The 19126-nt window shown below is 42.8% G+C and overlaps 2 protein-coding genes and 1 long non-coding RNA gene across 5 annotated transcripts; 2 read left to right on the top strand and 1 right to left on the bottom strand.

Moving 5' to 3' along the window:
• Positions 1 to 207: 207 nt before the first annotated feature.
• On the bottom strand, positions 208 to 6785 carry dhrs4 (dehydrogenase/reductase (SDR family) member 4). 3 transcript variants are annotated; one of them, XM_044097230.1, is made up of 9 exons: positions 6531 to 6785; positions 4327 to 4442; positions 3093 to 3270; positions 2013 to 2114; positions 1256 to 1326; positions 1121 to 1172; positions 715 to 849; positions 560 to 615; positions 208 to 480 (listed from the first exon to the last, which is right to left on the bottom strand). In XM_044097230.1, exons 1-9 carry the CDS (start codon positions 6609 to 6611, stop codon positions 366 to 368), a joined length of 906 nt encoding a protein of 301 aa, XP_043953165.1. In that variant the 5' UTR covers positions 6612 to 6785; the 3' UTR covers positions 208 to 365. The 3 variants fall into 3 exon arrangements, with proteins under 3 accessions (XP_043953165.1, XP_043953166.1, XP_043953167.1); XM_044097231.1 differs by lacking the exon at positions 6531 to 6785 and adding an exon at positions 6013 to 6145; XM_044097232.1 differs by lacking the exon at positions 6531 to 6785 and adding an exon at positions 4734 to 5046.
• Positions 4449 to 4891, top strand: LOC122820065. Its single transcript, XR_006368722.1, has 2 exons — positions 4449 to 4550; positions 4690 to 4891. It is a non-coding gene; the product is annotated as an uncharacterized LOC122820065 (long non-coding RNA).
• Positions 6651 to 18346, top strand: efs (embryonal Fyn-associated substrate). The gene is made up of 7 exons (XM_044097225.1): positions 6651 to 6877; positions 8421 to 9743; positions 9874 to 9996; positions 13129 to 14064; positions 14142 to 14207; positions 17503 to 17760; positions 17844 to 18346. The coding sequence occupies exons 1-7, from the start codon at positions 6866 to 6868 to the stop codon at positions 18027 to 18029; spliced, it is 2904 nt and encodes a 967-aa protein (XP_043953160.1). The 5' UTR covers positions 6651 to 6865; the 3' UTR covers positions 18030 to 18346.
• Positions 18347 to 19126: the final 780 nt, after the last annotated feature.

Below are 19126 nucleotides of genomic sequence, written 5' to 3' on the forward strand. Positions count from 1 at the left end.
TTTATCAATTTTAACTCCGAGCCTGGAGCAGCTAGCTACTGCTGAAGCTGCGTTTATTGTTGACTCGTTCAACCGAGCACGCAGCAGCGCGCATTGAAGCGAACATGCAGAGGCACGCGGCGCATGCGCAGCGTGTCGCCGCACCTCTGGATGTTTGAAACTCGCCGCCGTTCACACAAACTGGACGATCTGGAAGATGCTCTTCCAGGCGTTTCCAATGTAAAACTTTAATGGCATCTTGATATAAAATTTCTCATTTGTATTAGCTTTCTTATCAATGATGACTTATGATGGAAAAACTGGACAAGGACAAGGATAAAATAAAAAAATAAAAAATCATAAATTGGTCTGATGTCAGACAGGGTTCAGAGTCGACAGCTCATCCCTCCCGTCACCGTGACGGTCTCTCCTGTGATGTAGGAAGCGTCATCAGAGCACAGAAAGGCGATCGTCCCGCCGATCTCTTCAGGTTCTCCAAGCCTGAAGCCGCAGATAAATAAATACAATCATTCCACAGATTCAGCAGCTCAGCGACAACGGGCGTTAAACTAAACGTCACCTCTTAATGCTGAGCTGCTTTTTCAACTCATCCACAACGTCTTTGTTTTCCCACAACTGGAACAAGAAAAAAAACCAGACAGACAAAATCACAGATCCATACGGTAATCAGGAACTCCACAGGCCTGATGATCCATGAAGCGTTGGTGTCCTTACTGCAGAACTGAAGCGGGTTTTGATGACTCCAGGGGCCACGCAGTTCACCCTGATGTTACTGTGAGCCAGCTCAGGAGCCAGGGCCCTGGTTAGACCCAGCAGGGCCGTCTTGCTCACACAGTAGGGGCCCAGGCCCTGCAGAGAGACACAGCAGGTCCGTTTTACTGAACCCAGAAGACACTGGGGTCTCAAGAGTGACTAGGAAAGCTAGACTGCTTGACTGTAATACATGAAGTTCCTCCAACCATCCCATTTACATATATATATATTTTTCAGTCTTACATTTCATTCATGGTGGCATTAAAAAGGTCTTCAAAACTAAACTTAATTGAGAAATCACTCATAAAATCACCAAGATGCCGTCTGAATATTGAACACCAATACTTATGAAAATTTATCACTTCACCTGCATTGGTTGGTATCCACCCACAGAAGACACAAATATTACATTTCCGCCTCTGAAAGAGAAATTCAGAACCATTGAAAACACAACTAAGAATTTCCCTGTTGGCTCTTCTTCTCCTCCCAGTTCCATCCTCACCCTCTCTTCTCCATATGAGGCACCACCAGCTTCGTCAGGAGGAAGGCAGCTTTTACATTTACAGACAGAATCTAAGAAGAAACAAGAATGACACAAATATATGTTGTTGTTTTTTTACCGTTTTGGTAGAAAAAAGTGGGAAACAGAAGTTTTTGTTTATCTTGAAATGTGATATGTTGCAAAAGCATCCGTACCACTCAACCTGTTTGACATCCGGCCACATTAGAAGCACAAACGTTAAAGGCTTTCGTTGGCATTTATGTTAAAGAGAACCTTCCTCCCAACAGCCCTAAACATGCAGCCAGGGACTAAAAAGATATCCATGTGTTAGAGTGACCCAGTCGAAGTTCAGACCAAATAGAACTGAGAATCTGTGGTGAGACTTTAAAATCGCTGATCACAGAGGTGCTCTGTTCAATCTGACTGAATTTGAGCTAATTTGCCTGGAAGAATGGACAAATATTTTATCATGCAATAATCCAGAGCGGCACAAACAGCAGCTGTAGATTCAACAGAAGTTGATTCCACAACATACGGACTCGGAGTCACTTTGGGGTCACATTTTTGTTGGTAAAGAATTTGAAAAGCACAAATTACCTTCCATTTCACAAATATGTACTGCTTTGGGTTGGTCTAATATCTATCACTCCCAATAAAATACAGTACAGTTAGTTTATATGATGGGGGCAAAATGTGAAAAGCCCCACTATTTCAGTCAAAAAGATGAGTCCTGAAGCTTCGTAGTCGTGGCCTTTACCTTGTCCCACACGTCCTCTGTGGAGTCTAAGATGTTTCCAAAGAACGGGTTGACCGCTGCGTTGGACACCAGGATGTCAATGCCCCCACATTGATCCACAGTCTAAGTGCAACACAAAGTGAGGAGTTAAGCTGCAGCGTAGCATGCAATCCAAGGAGACATAGGCCTCAAATAATATAAAACACATTTAAAGCCTTGGTGCAGTTCACCAAAAAAAAAAAAAAAAGGAAACTCGAAAAGTCAATCTGCAGATTTACACGAGTTTGGAAACTATTAGAGATTCATTTTAAAGGGATGAAACGATAATTGCTTTGCAGACAGACTGTCCAACAGCACGACACATTAGACGCCGGCAGGAAACAAAGGACACTCAAAACAGGAGCTAAAGAATTGGCTGTTTATGGGTCTACCATATGTACAATCATTTATAAAGGCTTGGTTTCTATGGAGGCACCCCACACAGCAGTCAGGTATCCTCCAAGTCTAGCATAGCTGCATGCTTGTGGTTTTCCAGGATGTACCTCAAAACTTATCTCTGCAGTGGAAAAGTTTACGGGCTGTCGAGATCAAGATTGAAGGACTTAGGAAGACTGTTGATCTCCAGGAATAATAAAGAGCCTCAAATATGAAGTGAAGTGAACTTGGGAGAGCTGGAGAGCACCTATAACAACAACAAACATCAGCACAGACCGTCTGAATATCTTCAGACAGAGAAACTGTTCCCACCCCCCAACACCCTCAGACAGACTGAGGCCCCTTGGAACGACTTCACCAGAGTCGTCCAAATCGGACTCTAAAAGAAAGCTGAAGCTCGGTAAGGAGGACTGGGTTTCAAATCCCTCCTGAGCAGAACCTTCTGCAGGTCTGTTGCTTCCGCCGCAACAGAAAATGTCTGAGGTTTGCCTGGAAAAATAATGCAGTTATTACCCAAGAGCTCAGCCGGATTTTCCATTGACTGGGGGTAAACGTAAATAAAGAAGCTCCCTTAATACCTCCGATTCTGTTTTTTTTTTTTAGCTAGTTTTTGCAGAAAGCCTGCATATTTCCACATATTTCCCCACTGAATGCGCTAGAGCTCACCAGTTGGACCAGCTTCTCCCGGTCCTCTCCTTTGCCTACATTACATGTGGTTCCAGTTACTCGGATGCTCTGGCTCTTCAGCAAAGCCACAGCCTTGTCCACGTTGGCCTGCCGCCGGCTGCTGACGACCACATGGGCCCCTCTCTTTCCCAGAGCCTGAGCTGCAGCCAGGCCGATTCTGAGGCGAAAGAAGGGGAGAAAAAAAACGGAGTCTTATCATGAATGAACAAAGCCTCGCAAAACTTTCCAGACCCGTCTTATCTCAACAGCAACCGCAAACGTCAATGTGGTTTGACGTTTGGGATTTTGGGATTTTATGTATTATGCCAACAAAAAGTGGGATACAAGTAAAATGTGCAAAACCGTACAATACGGATTTGTATTCGATCTCACAACGTCAAATAAACCAACTCTGTAATTTAACCTAAGTGTACACATCACACTGCACCTGATTCCCTTAGGGAAACATGGTGGAGGCAGCATCATGCAAGCTGGTTTAACGCAATACAAGATGGCAAACATGGTTTCTGGAAGTTTCAGTAACTTAAATTTAGTAAAGACCAAAGCAAATTCTCCCAAAAAAATAACTTCAATAAATTTAAAATATTGTTAAATGTGCACTTTTGTCCATTAGCTGGTTGTAAATAATGATGTTTTGATGTAATTTTCCCAAAGAACAAACAATAAGCAAATGTCAGGGAAAAACAATAAATAAACTAATACACTAATTTAAGACCTAAATAAAGGTAATTCTAGACCTTGTAGGAGAATTTAGGCTCATCTGTGACATTTTTAAAGCCTAAAATTGAAACATTTAGATACTCAGCAAAGCATATTCACGTGCTAAAACGTCCCAGTCAAAGTCCAGAGCTAAATTAAATGGAGAATGTGTGGTAAGTCTTGAAAACTAACACTTACAGGTTGGTCTATCACAAAAAAAAAAATCACAATAAAATGCATTTTAGATTTTAGGTTTAATTGTGGCAACATGTCAAAAAGTATAAGGGGTAGAAAAACATTTGCAAGGCACCGGAAGTCAACATGTATCATTTGAAACATCATCATTGAAACATTCATTTAAATAAAAACATATTAGCACTGAGACACTACATTTTCTTTTCTCTTTTTGTTTTGGAAATCCGTTCTCTTAGAAACGCAAACCACAGTCACGTCCTCTGTGTCTGTTAAAGCTGTTCCAGACTAAGAGCTCTGCAAACAGCTCAGTCATTCTCACCCATCTGTGGAGGCTGTCACAATAGCTACTTTCCCATCCAGACTGCTATGAGACATGCTTCTCTGGACAGAAACCGGGTTGGTCCTCAGAAACCTGGATAAACCCCGAAACATCACCTGCAACACGGAGCAGCAAGGTTACTTCATGCACAGACTAGTTCACTAGGGCAAAGGTCAGGGACTCTGACTGGACTCGTTGTTAGGCGGAATTCAGAGGCATAATAGGTGGGTGACACAGAAATGCAGTTGTACATTACGCAAATTGAAACAGTCAAGATTCATAATAGATTAGCAATGTAAATAATGAAATTTACATTGCTCGAAACCTCGAAATATCTGATCGAGATAAATCATAACTTTACAGCCAGGAATAATGGCGTTTAAGCGCCATAAGGAGGATTATCTCACCATGCAGGGCATGCAAACTAACGGACGAAGTCGCAAAGGTGGAACGTTTGATGAAACACAAAACTCAGGCAAACTCTGGCGAGAGGACCTTTGACTCTTGCTACATCTACTGTCTTCCGGATACAGGCGCGGCTATCAAAATAAAAGCCTCAAACAAGCGCCTACTTTTCATTTGACAACTTTTAAATGTGTGACCTGTAATAGTAGCATCAATTAGTAGAATAACTGTTTACTGTAAGGTTCGTGACTCTCTAATAACGTTACGTGTCTACGTTTTGACTACATGGGAAGATTAATCGACGCCCCTGAACGCACCCACAAAACATCAGCCAATCACAGAAGAGGTGCGGATAGAAGCCAGATTTCACACACACACACACATATATATATATATATATATATATATATATATATATATATATATATATATATATATATATATATATATATATATATATATATATTTAACATAACAAAGGCACTAAAATGTATTATAAACTACTTTGAATATATATATATATATATATATATATATATATATATATATATATATATATATATATATATATATATATATATTATCTCATCTCTGTTTTAAACATTAGTTTTTATTCAGCTTGTGTAATATTCTGATTTTCTAAGAAACTACTTTTTTTTCTCTCTTTTGCTTTCTGAAGTTGCAAACCTTTTCTATCAAAATGAACAGAAATGGGAGAAATGTATAAATCAGCTTTATTTCTCAAATTTGAAAAAGCAAGAAATGCCACCATTACATGTTAACCAGAGAGACAGCATGGAGAAAAAAAACTGTTTTTGTTTTTGCAAATATTACCCTGCTGTGCCTACCTGAAGGTAAAACCTTAAACAATATGTGTCCAGAATGTGTGGGGTCTGCAAAGATTTTAGTTACCTATTTCCTAAGTCACTAGGTGTTGAAGTAAGGTCAACACTAATATTACTATATGCTGACCTTAATGCTTGAAATAGAATAGACAGAATAGAAAAATAGAAACTACCTGTATTACTCCTCAGTGAGAAAATTCAGATGAACCAGAGGCAAAGTGACAGATAAATCAAACATTCATGCAGATTCACAAAAATGCATCTTTTTATGCAATAAATGTATATAGTAGTTTAGTCTTTTGAATTATATTCCTGAAATAAATTTAATTCATGAATACATCAAAATTATTATGAAACAGATGAAACTTGAACAAAAATTCACGTGACTAAACAGTCTGACAGCAGTTTTGCTTGAGTTCAAAAAGATGGCACTCACAATATGGCGGCGACGTTGACCTACGACTCTGACGCCCATGCGTCGTCTGCTCTCCGACGTTTGTGTGATCGAACCTCAATGGCCAAAGATTTTCACGCCTGGAAAGAAGCGATTCCTCACATATCTCCCTGAAAAGCCTTACGTCGATGGGAAGTTTATCCACGATAAGATAGAAGCCAGGTATTTGTTTTTATTTTAAACCGACGGCTTTGTGCTCTAGCGCCGATTAGACTGATTATAGCTGGGATTTCATGCTACTCTCCAGGACTATTGTTTTGAATTGAGCCTTAGCAGCAAGGGGCGATATGGATAACCAGCGTTAGAGAGTGTAATCCAGTCGGTTAGTGTTTAAAGCTAGGCCTCGGCACGGTTCGCTGCCGTCTTATCTGCTCATAATTACACAAATTAACAATTATTTTTCATGTCACACACACACACATTCCAGCTATCAAAGTGCTCGATTGCCATTTTAACGCGCACCATTTGCTTATAAATGAAATCTTTTAGGGTGGCGTTACCGTAACGTAACGACAATCGCTCGTCGCGTTGCATATGGATGATGCATGACTTAAGGCGGCTGGACCGGTTTGGTATCTCATCAAAGCGTGTACGTCGTTTCCACATGGATTACAGGATCCGCAGGAAGACGGGGGACTTCGAGGCAGCCGCACCGCTGAGATGAGTCCGGTCCAGAGCCAGCTGTGCCTCGGCAGCCAGTCTCTCTGCTGCTGCTGCCCGTCAACACATCCGACAAAAATCTCTGCTGATCTGATCTGACCTGCACGGATGGGCTGAGCGATCTGAACACCTAGTTTCACAGTTTCTCAGAGAAATATCTAATGAGTTTGGAGTCATGTCTGTCTCTGTAAGTACACGTCTTATCTTTCTATGTGCATGGATTTATTTAAAAATAAAAAATGGCAATCTTTCTGACAGATGAGATTAGAAATGGCTGACATAAGCTGAAACATGATGGCCACTTTCTAGCTGTTGTAGATTTTCACTATATTTTTATGAGGATCCTTATTGCCTCCATTACTGTTTTGAGGGAGGGGAGCTTCCTCATGGCTCATTGGAGCCTCTCTGTCCCTGATGGGGGTTTGGTTTAGAAAATGAAAGGGGGTCTGACTCTCTGGCTTTGGGTTGGCAATTAAACCCTAAACAGCCAGGGACAGATGTGCCTCTCATCCCCTCCCCCTCCCTCTCATCTTGCTCATTAACATTAAGCTCCCGTGTCCATTTGATCATTGATCCACCTCTGACTGCTTCCCCTCATTCTCTTTTGGCCATCATTACTGACCCAGCTGGGGATTTTGAGATTTGGATTTTCTGTGGGCTTGTGTTGGCGTGTGTGTGTGTGTGTATTTCTGTTCTTTGTGGTCCACCTATTCTCCTCCCCTTTCATTCAGATGTCCTGAACTCTTCACTATTCAGTGTCATTTCTCCCGATTTACCGGCTCTAAACAATCAACAAAGTCCATCTGACTTGGCAGTACCATGTCGATAAGACTCTGGGTTACTTCTCAACTTATAATTAAATAATAATCACTAATTTAAAGCAAAGGGATTTGGGGTTGACCTTTTGAACCATATTTCGACACTTCTGTTGGCAATTAGTGTGGATTGAGTATATTGTGTGAAATTATACTGAGATTCCAACAGACGAATGTTTTTACCCACAACTCTTGGCTCCAAGTCAGTTCCTTCCTTCATCAATATGACCAAATGTTCCCAAGACAGATGCAAATTGACGGCTCTATTTTGTTCCCATGAAATGTCTACCTCTGCAAACAAACAAAAAAATAAACCATGGATATGTAGCAAAGTGAACAGCCTCTGGTACTTTAACCGATTGGAAACCAGCCAGGTATCGCTCATGGTGAATTGAGCTGAGAGTCTCACATTTCTGGTCACCAATTTCTTGGTGCATCTCTCATACTGAGAAATTATCATACAAGTGGTTGAATTTCATCTTTTTTTATATTTACATTGAATATATTTCAATTGCCTTACATAATCTGGAGATTGTAGTTAGAATTCATATGAATTCTGAGAGATTATAACCCCAGATCAAAACAAAAGAAGTTTCAATCTGGAGTCAAATAACCATGTTTCCTTACAGCGGTTATTGAAAGTACATAAACAAATATTAACGGTTGTATTACCTTATGAAAGGTAATAAATGCACTCTGTACTCTCTTAAAAGTCAGGTATGAAACAAGCAAACTATGGTGACATAATCAACTACTGCGGAGTATAGTCGTTTGTGGCGTAAACATGTGAGACAAGACAAACAGGTGTAGCCGTAGACTGCAGACTGCAGCTCTCTTTCATATTCTATTTGGTGTTTTAATTAGAGAACTAGTAAGTAATAAAAGTTCCCACTGTCATTCCTCCTCTTTCTGTAGACGGTTTTGGCTAAAGCGCTGTATGACAACACAGCAGAAAGCCCTGAGGAGCTGGCTTTCCGAAAGGGCGACATCTTGATGGTTCTGGATCAAGAGAAGACTGGCGGGCCAGGCTGGTGGCAGTGCTCCCTGCATGGCAAACAGGGCATTGTTCCCGCCAACCGCCTCAGAATTTTGGAGACCGCCCCGCCACCAGGCTCTGAGCCTGGTCCTGGACTGAAGGAAGACTCTGTATACCTATCCCCTGGCCTTCCTTTGGCTCGAACTGTTGTCGGCGGAAGCACAGATGTTGCTGACGGAGTATATCTGTCGCCACCTGCCACAGGCGAAGGTCGAGGCGGGGGAGTCGCGACTCGAACTGGAGAGCTACGCAGAGTGGAGGCCGGCCGTCCGCGCTCACACTCAAGTTCTGGCACTCGCCCCAGACCGGACTGGGATATTGGTGTGACAGGGCGGCCACGATCTCCATCTTTAAGGGGGCGTGGTTCAGAAATGTCTGGAACTCTTTACCAGAAGCCATTAAGTCCCATGCCTTCTGCAGCTCCGCATGCAAGGCAGCCTGGAGTTCTCCTGGCTTCAGAATCTGTTTACCTTTCTCCAAGTGGCGTCCCAAGGGCTACCGATGAACCAGAAGACACTACATACCTTGTTCCGAGAGACAAGCCAACAGTAGGACATTCAGACGACTGTTATTTGGTGCCCAAAGGGACGCCACTTGCAAGTGATGATGTTTACCAGTCCCCAACAGGTGGTGGTGTGAGCAGTACTCTCTGCGCTAACGGCACCTCTGGGATCAGTGTTACGCCACAGCCCAAAGCAAGTCAGGACACACCTGGAGTTTACCAAACACCTACCATTGTTGGGCCAAACCTACATCGGCCACCCGCCACCATTCTGGCTCACCAACACCCATCTTCGCTAACTCCAACCCAAGCGTCTCCCCGACTCTTGCTCAAGGGTCTTCCCCCAAACTCTGCAGCTGCAAGGGGCAAACCTGGTGCGGCTAGATCCCCTTTTTCAATCAGAGCAGGGCAAGCCAGGGCTCCGGGGTCGCCAAACTTTGCCCGCAAACCTCCTCCACCAGCCCCTCCGGTGAGAGGAGTCACCAGGAAAGAAGCACAGCAAGCAACACCTCAGTCGGTCGCCTCCATCCCCAAACTGACGGCTCAGGCAAGTCCTGCAGGCCAGCTGCAACCAGAGGACAAGCAAATCAGAACTCCCCAGGGCAATGGAGAAAAGATGAGCAACGGCCTGGATAGAAGTGGCGGAGTGCCGAACAAAACTGGAGAAAAGCAGGATTACTCAGATGCTGCAGATGACCAGGTATGGTGTACAAGTCTTTAAACCCGTATGGTCCTCTTCTTACTTTTGTACCTTACATCAGTTGTTATGATGCATGATCTCATACAGATGTACAGTCATAGCTTGATGGTATCCTCTGCTGCCATGTTAGGTGTATGACACCCCTCCAAGTGGCAGGTGGCAGCAGCCGATCCAATCTACTCGCGTAGAGGATGTCGATGGCATTTATGACACCCCACGCAGTGTCCAATCACAAGCTGACCCTGAGACAGAGGTAAAGCAAGTATTTAATTTCTAGTATGTGTCTTAAAAGATATGAAATAGCTCTGAGTTCAATGTCTTTAAAGAATCCGAAAATGCGCTAAAATCTTCTGTTAAATCCCGTTAATAATCCTTAACCTTACCTACAACTGTAGATTGCCCCAACGGCCGTTAATGGGAAGCCAATTTTTCTATCCTCTCATGGTTTTAAGTTATTTTCGTGAGATCCCAGAGAAAGTGTTGAGGATAACTGGAAGTTTGTAAAGCTGCATCGAGCACTCAGCCCCTTCGCTACCCGTTGCTACACACTGCAAATGAGTGACCTGAAAGAAAGCTGCTACACTAAGACAGACGAGCTTTGCTCTTATTAAAAATATTTCAGTACATGTGATTGTGAGGCATGTAATCAGGTAAAATATGATTTAACATTATGCTAAGCAATTGTGAATAACATTATACCATAAAATCCTGGTTTTTACTGAGAATCTGAGACCAATTTACACTTTAAGGAAACCTTGACTAAGTTTTAAACTGTCCACCAAACTACCCTTAAATATGGCTGCCACTCATGGAAAACATTGTCAATGTTGCAGGAGTAAGTCATTTATTTGCACGTCTGATTGTTTTTCTGTTTTATTTAATAACAATAACAATATTGTGCGATCTCTATTTGTGAGCAACTTCCTTCTGTGTTTTAAATGCAGAGACCAGAGAAAGATATGTGATTGTGCTGCACGGCTAACAGCTGTTTGCACCACAAAAATGAGGAAATGTCGGTTGTTTTGTGATTTTCCAACTATACGACGTCAAGTAATTGGAGATGTACAGATTAGGTTATTTATCAGCAAATACAAGTTTTCTTCAGTTTTCTTTTTATATTTTGGTTAATTGACTAATAATTAACCAAACTAGAAAAATGTTCTAGAATTTTTTACTAGACAAAAACATTCTATTAATTTATTATTTTTTTCTTACTAGAAAAATTGTTTGATTCCAGTCCCGACTGATTGGTGCATCCCAACAACTAACATTTTGAATCGTTACCAGATCTGAGATCACAACATAAGTGATCAGGTCCTGTTCAATCCTCAGAAAACCATAGAAAGTGCTTATATAAAACTGGGCTACTCTCAATTTTTGGGTGTTTCCTATAGAAGAAAAGGCTTTGCCGCTTTTCTTTTGATTTAGAACAACAGTTTAACTGGCTTGGAAAAGGTTCGTGAAGGAATTGCTTCGATCGGTTTTAGTTTTACAGGGATTACGAATACAACTGTGCTTTATTCGTAATCCTGCTAGGTTTGTGTCATTCGTTGCAGTCATTAGTGTAGAAATTACTCTAAGCTGCGGTATTACTCTGGAACTCATGTCTATACAAGTGCAGTGGGTCGTGAATGCGGGAGATAACTATCACATACCCTGTCACTATTTCTTCCCACATACCACCATTACTCTGCCTCCCTGCCCCCCTCCAAGGCGGGGCCACACCTGTCTCTGTCGGCTGGGGAAGCCTGTCTATCCAGTCCAAATGTTGTTACTATTTTCTCCCAGTCACACCCATGTGTGAGGGCCATTCTACGGTTGTCCTACCACCAGCACTACCACCACCCTGACCACAGTGGCCTCCCCTTTAATCTTAGCTTAGAATGTGTGCCAGCTGTTGGACTATTTTTCCCTTTTGTCCCGATCCTCCCTGGTCCCAAATGTAATTACAGACACAGTTTCTTTCTGTCATTGGGTGTACAAAAGTGGTCAATAATTAAATATTATTAAATGTTGTTACTGACTCCAAATGTTGTATATATTTGCTGATCTTTGTGTGATTTCCTTTTTTTTTTTTTTTTTGCTCATTTCAATTTCATATTTTCCAGACTTTTGATAATCAAAAAGTCTGGAAAAGTGCAGTATTTTACTAATTTAAATGGCATGACCTCAATCTAAAAGTGCAGTTAGGGTGAGTTTTTGTGAAGTAAATTAAAATAGTAATATTCCAAAACTTTTCCACTTCTCATGGTTGTGTTCCCGTACAACTCGACTAAAAACGACCAAATCTGTTGGGAGGGAAAAAGGTTAAAAAAAAACCCCTTCAAAAAAACAAAACAATTATTTGATTGCATAAATGTGCGTCCACTTAAGATAGCACCTTGTTGAAGCACTTTTTGATTTTATTTTATCTCTCAACCTTCCTGAGTTCACACCTGTACAGGTATAGTGCATCTGGTTAATCTGAAATGAAGCTCGGCACTGTCTTGTGTTCTTTTGTTAAGCCCGTGGTGTGCAGACAGGTTAGGTGAGCTTAAAGGAGCTCATTATTCAAAACTATCTCCTGAGTGCAGATAGATAAAGACTCGCTCACGTCAATTGGAAACTGGTTAATTGTTTTTTAACCAGGAGCCCCAGAAACATTTTGTAAGTATTGGCTGTGTGTCACACTTGACAGCAATCACTCTGGACTGAGAGCATTACATCCAGGCTTACTTGGCTAAAACCGTCCAAAACAATGTGGATTAATGTGTTATGGTCAGATACCAAAACTTAAACCTTTCGTCCCTCATGTTTTGTCTCTGGAACAACACAAACAAACATGCAACTTTTCTTCAAATGGATACAATTCAGTTTTGACTCTTAAGCATCCAGGGATCTGCTTGGAAGTTGAAAACTGAGATGATAGCACTTTTTAAGCACTTCAACTACACACCTAATCAACACCAGAATGACCTCACCAGGAGAAAAGTGTTAATGACCCGACAAGGATCCAGATCTGAATTTGACACAAAGTCTAAGGAGTCCTGTGGAGAGGCTGTCGCTAGAGATAACCGCAGAGTCTGATAGATTTAGGGGATGCTTGTAGGGCGTAGTGGGAAAATATTGCCAAGTGAGGATGTGGCCTGCAGACAGACTCCTATTACAGTTTTAGATTAAGAGTGTGCACACTTGTATAACCAGATTGTTGCTGCTTTTTAATGTATTTTTCTCACTAACAAATTTATTTGTTTGGTGGTGTTGGTAAGAAGTTTTCAAATACATATTGTCTGAGAGAAAACATCATCCTATCACATTGGCCGAGAATTTTCATTTAACTTTTCCTCATTTCTACAGTTACAAAGTTAGGCATCCGGTGAAAATGTGTCGTTTTCGCCACTTGTAGGTCTATAACGTCCCCACAATCACTGTGATCAAACCCGTGGCAGACATAAAGCCTGATGAAGACGAGGACGAAGTCTACAGTGTCCCCACTCTTCCAGGTGTCCCTCTGGTGCTGGGTGAGTCCACCAGCAGCCTCCCCACTGAGGACATCGCCCACGTTGGACAGGTCTGTTTAGTTCCGGAACTCGACAAACGAGGCAGCGGCGGAGATCAGAAACAAGACTCCACTGAGGTTGACTGTGGGATCTACGACATGCCCTCCCTGACCATTGAAGTGCTTTCCCATTCGTGTTCTTCGTCCTCCTCCGCCTCCACTCGTCGCCACTCTGTTTCCAGCAACGGCTCCGGCGACATTCAATGGAAAGCTTCGCTGTCGAACCTTGTCCACTCGCTGCTGGGCACCGCCTCGTCCCTGTCCTCGCGGGACCTGGCTACATCTCTGGCTGAGATCCTGTCCACCTGGAAGGCCAGCCACACAGGCGACCCTCCGCCGCCTCTCCAGCAAGCCTGGGTTCGGCTTTCGGACCTGCTTCCGGCGTTGTCTGCCATCGGGAACGCTCCTCCAAACGAGGGGCTCTTATCGCTGGTCCAGCGCTCTCTGGAGGAGTCTGCCCTCCTCCTGCAGGCTCAAGGGCGACCTCGTCTGTCTTCCCAGGAATCTCTGTCTCGCAGGCCCTTGCCAGCGCTCCCAGTGCCTGATGGGAAGTCATGCGGCGGTGGAATGGGTTCTCGTAAAGGGAGCTGGATCCAAGAACGGCCCCTGCCGCCAACCCCTCAGCCTATGTTTCCTTTGCCTCCAACTCCGGCCTGCGTCACCCTAACGATGGGCCCCTTTAATGGAGAAGAGGACCCCAGCAACGAGTACGCAGGGATTGGCTTGACCCCAATCCCAGCCCCGGTACCTTCAGGAGACAGTGTTGGATATGTGAAGCTGCAGGTCAGTTTAACAGTCACTGTTTATGAGCGACGAAGTATTCATAGTCACCACTGACTGTTCTCTGTTCCCCATGTTAGGGTAAACCAGATCTTCCTCCGGATGTCCTCTCTGAGAACGGACAAACTTTCACCGGAGAGCAAAGGGTGAGTAATTTGCGCAATGTTATTCACCTCCACATGCAGTCCTGTGGAACAAGAAAGTACACCGTGGTTCTGTTGTGGTTTTACTAATTAAAAAAATATTTTGGCCTTCCCTAAGTCTTGGCAATTAGAGCAGTATTGCAAATTAGTTAACTGCAAACTCTCTTGAGGTCTCACCGCTGCATATTAGTCATGTTTAGATCTAGATTGTGTCTCATTCACTAGAAAACCTTAATTATGTTGTTTTTTAGCCCATTTGTTGTATATGTGCAGCTATGTTTAGTGTCAGTACCCTGTTGCATGACCCATTTTGGACAAACTCCCTTTGCTGGCCTCATGTTTGACTGTAAAACTTTGGCATTGAGCAGAGTTCATAGGTGGCTCAATGACCAGAAGTACAAGCTCAATTCATAACCCTTCCACTTGCGTGCTCGACGGTGGGTTTGGATCGTTGCGCTCTTATGCTTGTTTAGTTTGGATAGCATGGTGCATCATGCCCAGACATCTTGTGGTCATTTCACAAGATGTCTGTGGTCATTTCTGTCAGAAACACATTGTTCCAGAAGGAATGTTGGAGTCATTCTGTCATATTCTTAAGAAAGAACAAACTTTCTGCTTTCAGCAAATCTTTTTTTTTTAATGTCAGACTTTAACGTGCCAACTCCAGCCTGCGGATCCAGAGAGCATAGCACAGTCAGAGCTCGGGGTGAATTTCCTGGGAACTGCAGTCCGTGGAAGATTGGTCTCAAGTGATTCCCCACTTGAGGAAAATTTTTTCTCACTGTGGAGGAAAGGACTTTAAATGTTGTAGCTCTTCGCAGATTGATGGCCAGCAACAGGTGCTTTGGTGAAGTCACTGTAGACAACTTTCCATCTTCGCGCTGTGTTGTCAAACTGCCAAAGCTTCTGTTTTTATGAAGGCACCTGCAGCAACACCTGGATACAACTTTCCCTTTTTTTAAAAAAAGTAAAGGAAGCAGCAGAGTTGCACTTTTCTTTTCCTTGTGTTTTCTTCTACTCTGTCTTTCTTTTTCCCTTGCATTTTGAAAGTGTAGGATTTATTGTGTCTTTGTGCGGTTGAGAGTAGATTTTATTCATTTAAAAACCTGAAAGACCAAATCTCTTTTTTTTTTTTTTTATTATGTCTTGTTTTGTAAAACTCGTGCACTTTCTGTTTTTTTTCCAATGACGGTACCACGCTCCTGTTGTGTCACTCTGCCTGCTGTCACAGATGATTTATGCACAAACAGCAGCTCCACTCAGATAAGTCACTTATTCACTCTGAGTTGACAGTACGCTCTGTTTACTAGTGAGCACTGTGACTCATTAATCCAGCTAGCTGTAGCTGTTTGCTTCCCAAGACTCGCTTTGCTTTGCATTGGCCTTCCCAGCCCTGTCGATTTGGTGTCGAAAGTATACACACAGACATTAGAAACCGTAATTAGTTACTCTGAGCGTCCAGCGTCAGACTCTTGAGGTCTTGTTTTGCTGTGCCAAACTGAAGTCACGTCTTCTGTGCAGCAGTCTGCATTTTTCCTGCTCCTCGCAGGGTTCCCTTGCCATCGCGGCTCAGACGAAAAACAAGAGTTCGCTTGTGAGTCTCAACAATCTGGCCTCACATAGTAAGGAGGCTGCAGGACAATAAGTGACAGAAAGCACAGTCCTTCCTTCAGCAGCGTCTCTTGTTTTTGATAAACTGCGCGGAGTTGTGCGTTTCACTCCGACTTTTCAAACCATGGAGTTGCCTCTGCGATTCCCTTAGGTTTATGTGGATGAATTTATCAGCACATGGCAGTCACATGGATTTCAATGTAGACAAATTACACCTCACAGTTTTTTTTTTCCCGGCACTTTAAGGCAGGTCCCAATAACTGTGTATGCCTTAAATAATAGCACTTGTTGTGCTATAATTTTGAAAAATAATTGGGACTGTGTCATGAATCATTTTCTAGGCTGCTGTTCCCACACTCGAATCTGAATCTGTGCTGCCTGGTCGTTATTGTTGTGTCCTCTGCTGTGGTTGTTTTAGATGTTATAATAATTTCTCCTTTTTCACACCTTGGTTGACTACATGACCAAGAAAAGGTATGGTGTATTTTGAAGACTAATAGTAAGAAGACAATGGTAATAGCCTTTCCTGTGGCTCAGTCTGGACTCTCATTTGGGTTGTTTCTATTTCTTCAGTGCTTTTTCCCCAAATCATTTATTGAAATCTGGAATGCCCTTTCAAGACATTGTTATGCCCTTAATTTATCCACATTTTTGCCAAGATAAAACCATAAACTTTAATTTATTTGATTAGAATTTTATGTAATAGAACAAAACAGGATAGCGCATAAGTGCATGACCTACTTTGGACAAAGTGGAAGGAATAAAATACCTGATTGTAAAATTTTCACTGATGAAAATCTTGTTTTAATTGCAAGTTTTATGGAGTGTCTCTGTTGTTTTGCTATAGATTAAAATCTTTGCCTGTACTAATTTGTAGAATAGCTCAACCTCAGAGAGCACCAGAGACATTGATTTTCAAGTCCTGCCCCTTTCTCTCAATTGTGTTTATGTCTGGTATTTTGCCCTTACCAGCACATAAATGTGCTTTGATATAAACTTTTTCCTTAAAGGTGTTTCTGTATGTCTGGGGTTGTTGTCCTGCTCGAATGCTCTGGTTAATAATGATGCACCGATGTCTTTAAAAAGCCTGATTTGCCATTTTTTGTTTTGTCTGAATAATTGCTAAATATAAATCATTAAAGTATCGACCAATCTCCCAAAATTAGGCCCAAATTATTGGTACATGACTACTGATCAGTACCCTCCTTACCCGGCCTGTTGGTTTCAATGGAAGTTTAGGTTTTGGTAGGTTAGCAGTTGTGTCATACTCTCCATTTTCAGATGCTCAGGATATTGTTTTAGAACCTAAACCTGCTTTAAACCGATCCACAACCTGCTCCTTAACCTGTGCGGTGTTCTTCATAAAACTTGGAACACATTCACACATATTTGGACTCTATTGACTACAAGGTCACCAATGAAGGTGATTGGTCGCACGTATATGAGTACAAGGGGCTGAACATTGCCACCACTTTTCAGATTATTTGTGAAACTTTGAAAACCCTATGCATGATGTTTGTTCTACTTCCTAAATATATAAAAAACAGCCTTAAAATGCATTCAAGTTTGCAGAAGTAATGACAAAAACTTGGAAGAGTATAAATACTCTCCCAAGGCATAGTGAGTTGAAGTCTTCTCCTCCATGTCTCTCATTTCCACCCTTCACCGTTGCGTTTTCCCCGAACAGTTGACTCCCTCGCCTCCTCTGCCGGTGGCCCTCTCCCTGGAGGACTCGGAGCTGCTCTCCTTCTACTCCTCTCAGAGCTTCGCCCACCTCTCCTGCCTCGCCGACGCCATCGACGTGCTCGACAGCAGCGTGCACGGCAACCAGCCGCCGCGCATCTTCGTCGCCAGGGGGAAGAGTCTCATTGTGACCGCGCACAAGCTGGTGTTCATCGGCGACACTCTGTCCCGCCTCCTGACCTCCGCCGACCTCCGGGCCAAGGTAGGCTCCTGCTCTCCGAATCCTCCCATTGTAAAACGCTTGTACGGAACCAAGGCAAACGTCGCGTCCTTCCTTCGTTTCAGATCACCACTTCTGGAGGGAGGCTCTGCCAGGTGTTGAAGGCGGTCGTCGTGGCAACGAAGGGCGCAGCACAAAACTACCCGTCGGCGACCGCCACCCAGGAGATGATGGACCGCGTCACCGAGCTCTACCAGCAAGCCGCCGGCTTCTCCACTCTGCTGCAGCGTCTGGCTGAAATATCGTCGTGATATTTCATTTCGCTTGTACAAACGCTACACCTATATTTTAGTGTCGAAATGCCTTATTTGTCTTTACACTATTATATTTCCTTACCTTTGTCTGTGAGGGAAGCCATACCCTGAACCACTTGTTTATCCACACTGCAGCTGTTGCTCAGCTGGGGGTTTTATTGCATTGAGTCTTTCTATAAAGAGTGTGTGTGTTTTATTTTTTTTTCTTTTATGTCTCTGTTTGTATACTGACGTTTTTGCTTTGATGGCAGACACTCTTGTCTTCTTTTAAGTGTTAACTTATTGAATATTGAAATCCCTCTGAGGTTGAAGCAGCCCTTGTGGACCTGTTATTTTGGGAGCTTTGCTTTAATGCGCTTGCCACATTTCCTTTTCCTCACACACGATAGCTGTTTTTCTTCCTTCCTCTATTTATTTAGCAAGCCCCTGCTCCAAAAATAGTCCAAAAAGAAGGCCTTTTATTCCGGTTCTGGCCTTCCTTTGTACAATGATACCCGATGGGCCTTTTTTTTTTGTCACCGCTCTGAAAGCATGTGGACTTTTATATTTCAAAGCAAGCACTGAAAGGAAAGTTTGCCTTCGTCTTGACATGTGGAGCAATAATAGGTCCGTTTGCATTAGAGAGCAAAGGCAGTGCTCACATTTCCCACATTGACAAGAAGCGTCACTCGGCACATTCTTCGGTTCACTGTTATGCAGGTTATCACAGTATCTGAGAAGTCACTGAATGCCAGAGAATGACTAATGATGATTAGGTGAGAAATTACCTAATGCTGTTCTTTCCCACAGTGATGTGGGAGTATAAGGAACCTGCTGACCGAGTTCACCTGTTAGAACATGTCACGTTTGGATGTGCACCTTTGCATGGCTTCAACTTTGTCTTTAATCTTTTTTCTTCTAAAATGCCCACCAGTGATTTTTGTTCATACCTACTTCAGTAGATTTAAACAGCCAGGCTGAGACCTTATTTCACTTCGGGATGTGTACATTTTTTACATCTAAAATCTGACTGTTGCAATGGCCAACGTGATGTTGACCTGACTCAGTGAAAACTGCAGCATAAATCACACTTCGTCATTAGACCTAAAAAAAAA

The sequence above is a fragment of the Gambusia affinis genome, linkage group LG18 (assembly GCF_019740435.1).
Source record: "Gambusia affinis linkage group LG18, SWU_Gaff_1.0, whole genome shotgun sequence".
NCBI lineage: Eukaryota > Metazoa > Chordata > Actinopteri > Cyprinodontiformes > Poeciliidae > Gambusia > Gambusia affinis.